The sequence below is a fragment of the Triticum dicoccoides genome, chromosome 5A (genome assembly GCF_002162155.2).
Source record: "Triticum dicoccoides isolate Atlit2015 ecotype Zavitan chromosome 5A, WEW_v2.0, whole genome shotgun sequence".
NCBI classification, from domain to species: Eukaryota; Viridiplantae; Streptophyta; class Magnoliopsida; order Poales; family Poaceae; genus Triticum; species Triticum dicoccoides.
In genome coordinates this window covers 656,562,420-656,564,419 of record NC_041388.1, presented here as the reverse complement: position 1 = coordinate 656,564,419, position 2,000 = coordinate 656,562,420, and the positions used below count along the sequence as shown (strand labels likewise).

Sequence of the window (2,000 nt, the reverse complement as noted above, 5' to 3'; positions counted from 1 at the left end):
AATTAGGCTTGGCATGTCAACAATAGTCCAAAGCGATCAACACACTCTCTCAGCATTGCTACATCGTTGCGGTGCCAACCTGACCCCCCGCTTCACCTAGCTCTGGTGGCTCAAGGAAGAACCAATTTACCGCATTAACACACAAAAGTTATATGCATTGAAAAATTAGGCGTGAACACAAGCACAAGGTGTAAATGTCCCTGGTAGTTCCTAGGTGTTGGGCGGAGGCAAAACGCCTAGCTCTTCATTGCACTTAAGGTGCGCTTTGGTCAGAGAAGTACAAGGCGGAAGCAAAACGCTCGCTCAGGGGCTAGCGCTTAAAAAAAACCTTGGTAATATGTGAAAGACAACTCACCATCATTTTGCTCTTAACACTGAAGAAACCATCTTTATCAGCTGCCACTGTAGGTTTTGAGGCTCCAACAGCCATTATAGCTCCCTGCAGTCATCCACATTCAAATTCTTAGACCCCCGACCTCATTAAAACAATAGTACCTCTACCAACACCTAGAAATTACTATACATAGTAGTAGAATAGGAGCAAGGAAACATCACCTGGCCAGGTGGAAGAATTGCATCAAATCTATCTACACCAAACATGCCCAAGTTGGACAGAGTAAATGTCCCTGCAAAACACCAAACATTCACGTAAGTACAATTTCCATGATCATCATAAGTTTGCAATACAATCTAGTAATTAACATCCTATGCAGTCCGATAGTTTCCATACCAGAGTTGTACTCATTCGGTTGAAGCTGTTTTGCCCGTGCCTTCTTGACTAGTTCCTTCCACTTTTGTGAGAGTAAATATATATCCAGCTGCATTATTGTGGCATTTGGTAAGGTATATATATTCAGTAAACTAGCATGCTGCAGTACCTAAATAGCACAACATTTATCAGAGACAGAGGTCGCTTGTTCTTACCTTATCAGCTTGCTCCAGGACGGGTGTGATGAGTCCACCATCAATAGATACAGCCACAGCAATATTGATGGAACTGTTGTAAGTGAAGCTCGTACCATCCCTGCAGCTAGCGTTCACCACAGGGTGCTGCGCAAGCGCCATGGCAGCGGCCTTCGCAAGCAACACAGTCATCGTCACCCCCTTTGGCTTCACCTGATAAAACAGACCCAATCCAACCATCACCGCCTGGTCACGATCGAAAAGCAGAATGGCAGTTGCACAGCCCAAATTAAGACTCCAGATGCAGCACCTTCTCATACAGCGCATCGAGCTTATCAGTGAGAATGGGGTAACCAACACGGAATGCTGGCACTGACAGGCTCTCTACCATGTTCTTGCTCACTGCAGCCTGCATTGCAGTGAACGGAACTACCGTGGCACCGGGCACCGGCGGAAGCACAGCGGCCTGAGGCACGGCCTTTACTGACGAAGCTGCAGCCACAGGCGCAGCAGCAGGAGTGGGAGCCACCTTTGGTTTTGGCTGGATGCCAGCGGCTGCCTCAACATCAGCCGGCGTAATTCGGCCGAACTGCCCGGTGCCGGTCACCTTGGCAAGGTCCACCCTGTGCTGCTTGGCCAGCTTCTTAGCCTGCGGCGTGGCAACGCCCTTGGTCCCCGCGGCCACAGGCGCGGGAGCAGCAGCCACCGGAGCCGCCGGCGGGGGCGGTGGAGCGGCGGCGTCCGAAGGAGCAGGGGCCTGCTGCTGGGGCTGTCCGCTGGAGAGCGCCTTGGCCTGGGCGACGGCGAGCGCGACGTCCTCCTCAGACTCGGCGAGCAGGGCGATGGGGGCGCCGACGGGGGCGGTCTCCCCCGCGGGGACGAGGACGGCGGCGACGATGCCGTCGTAGAAGGTCTCGACGTCCATGTCGGCCTTGTCGGACTCGACGACCACGACGGCGTCGCCCTTGGTGACGCGGTCGCCCTCCGCGGCGGCCCAGGACACGATCTTGCCCTCCGTCATGGTGGAGCTGAGCGCCGGCATGAAGATCTCCCGGATCTTGGCGCGGACCACCACCGGGCGGCGCCGGCGCGTCGTG

At 54.2% G+C, this 2,000-nt stretch overlaps 1 protein-coding gene across 1 annotated transcript in view; it reads right to left on the bottom strand.

Moving 5' to 3' along the window:
* The window catches only part of LOC119300340 (dihydrolipoyllysine-residue acetyltransferase component 4 of pyruvate dehydrogenase complex, chloroplastic-like), a 7,289-nt gene that overhangs the window by 1,368 nt on the left and 3,921 nt on the right, over positions 1-2,000 (bottom strand). Inside the window, exons 3-7 of the mRNA XM_037577335.1 lie at positions 1,214-1,996; positions 925-1,116; positions 731-818; positions 556-626; positions 356-439 (exon numbers count right to left, since the gene is read on the bottom strand). Coding sequence (XP_037433232.1) covers positions 356-439; positions 556-626; positions 731-818; positions 925-1,116; positions 1,214-1,996 — 1,218 coding nt within the window. The remainder of the gene's footprint in view (positions 1-355; positions 440-555; positions 627-730; positions 819-924; positions 1,117-1,213; positions 1,997-2,000) is intronic.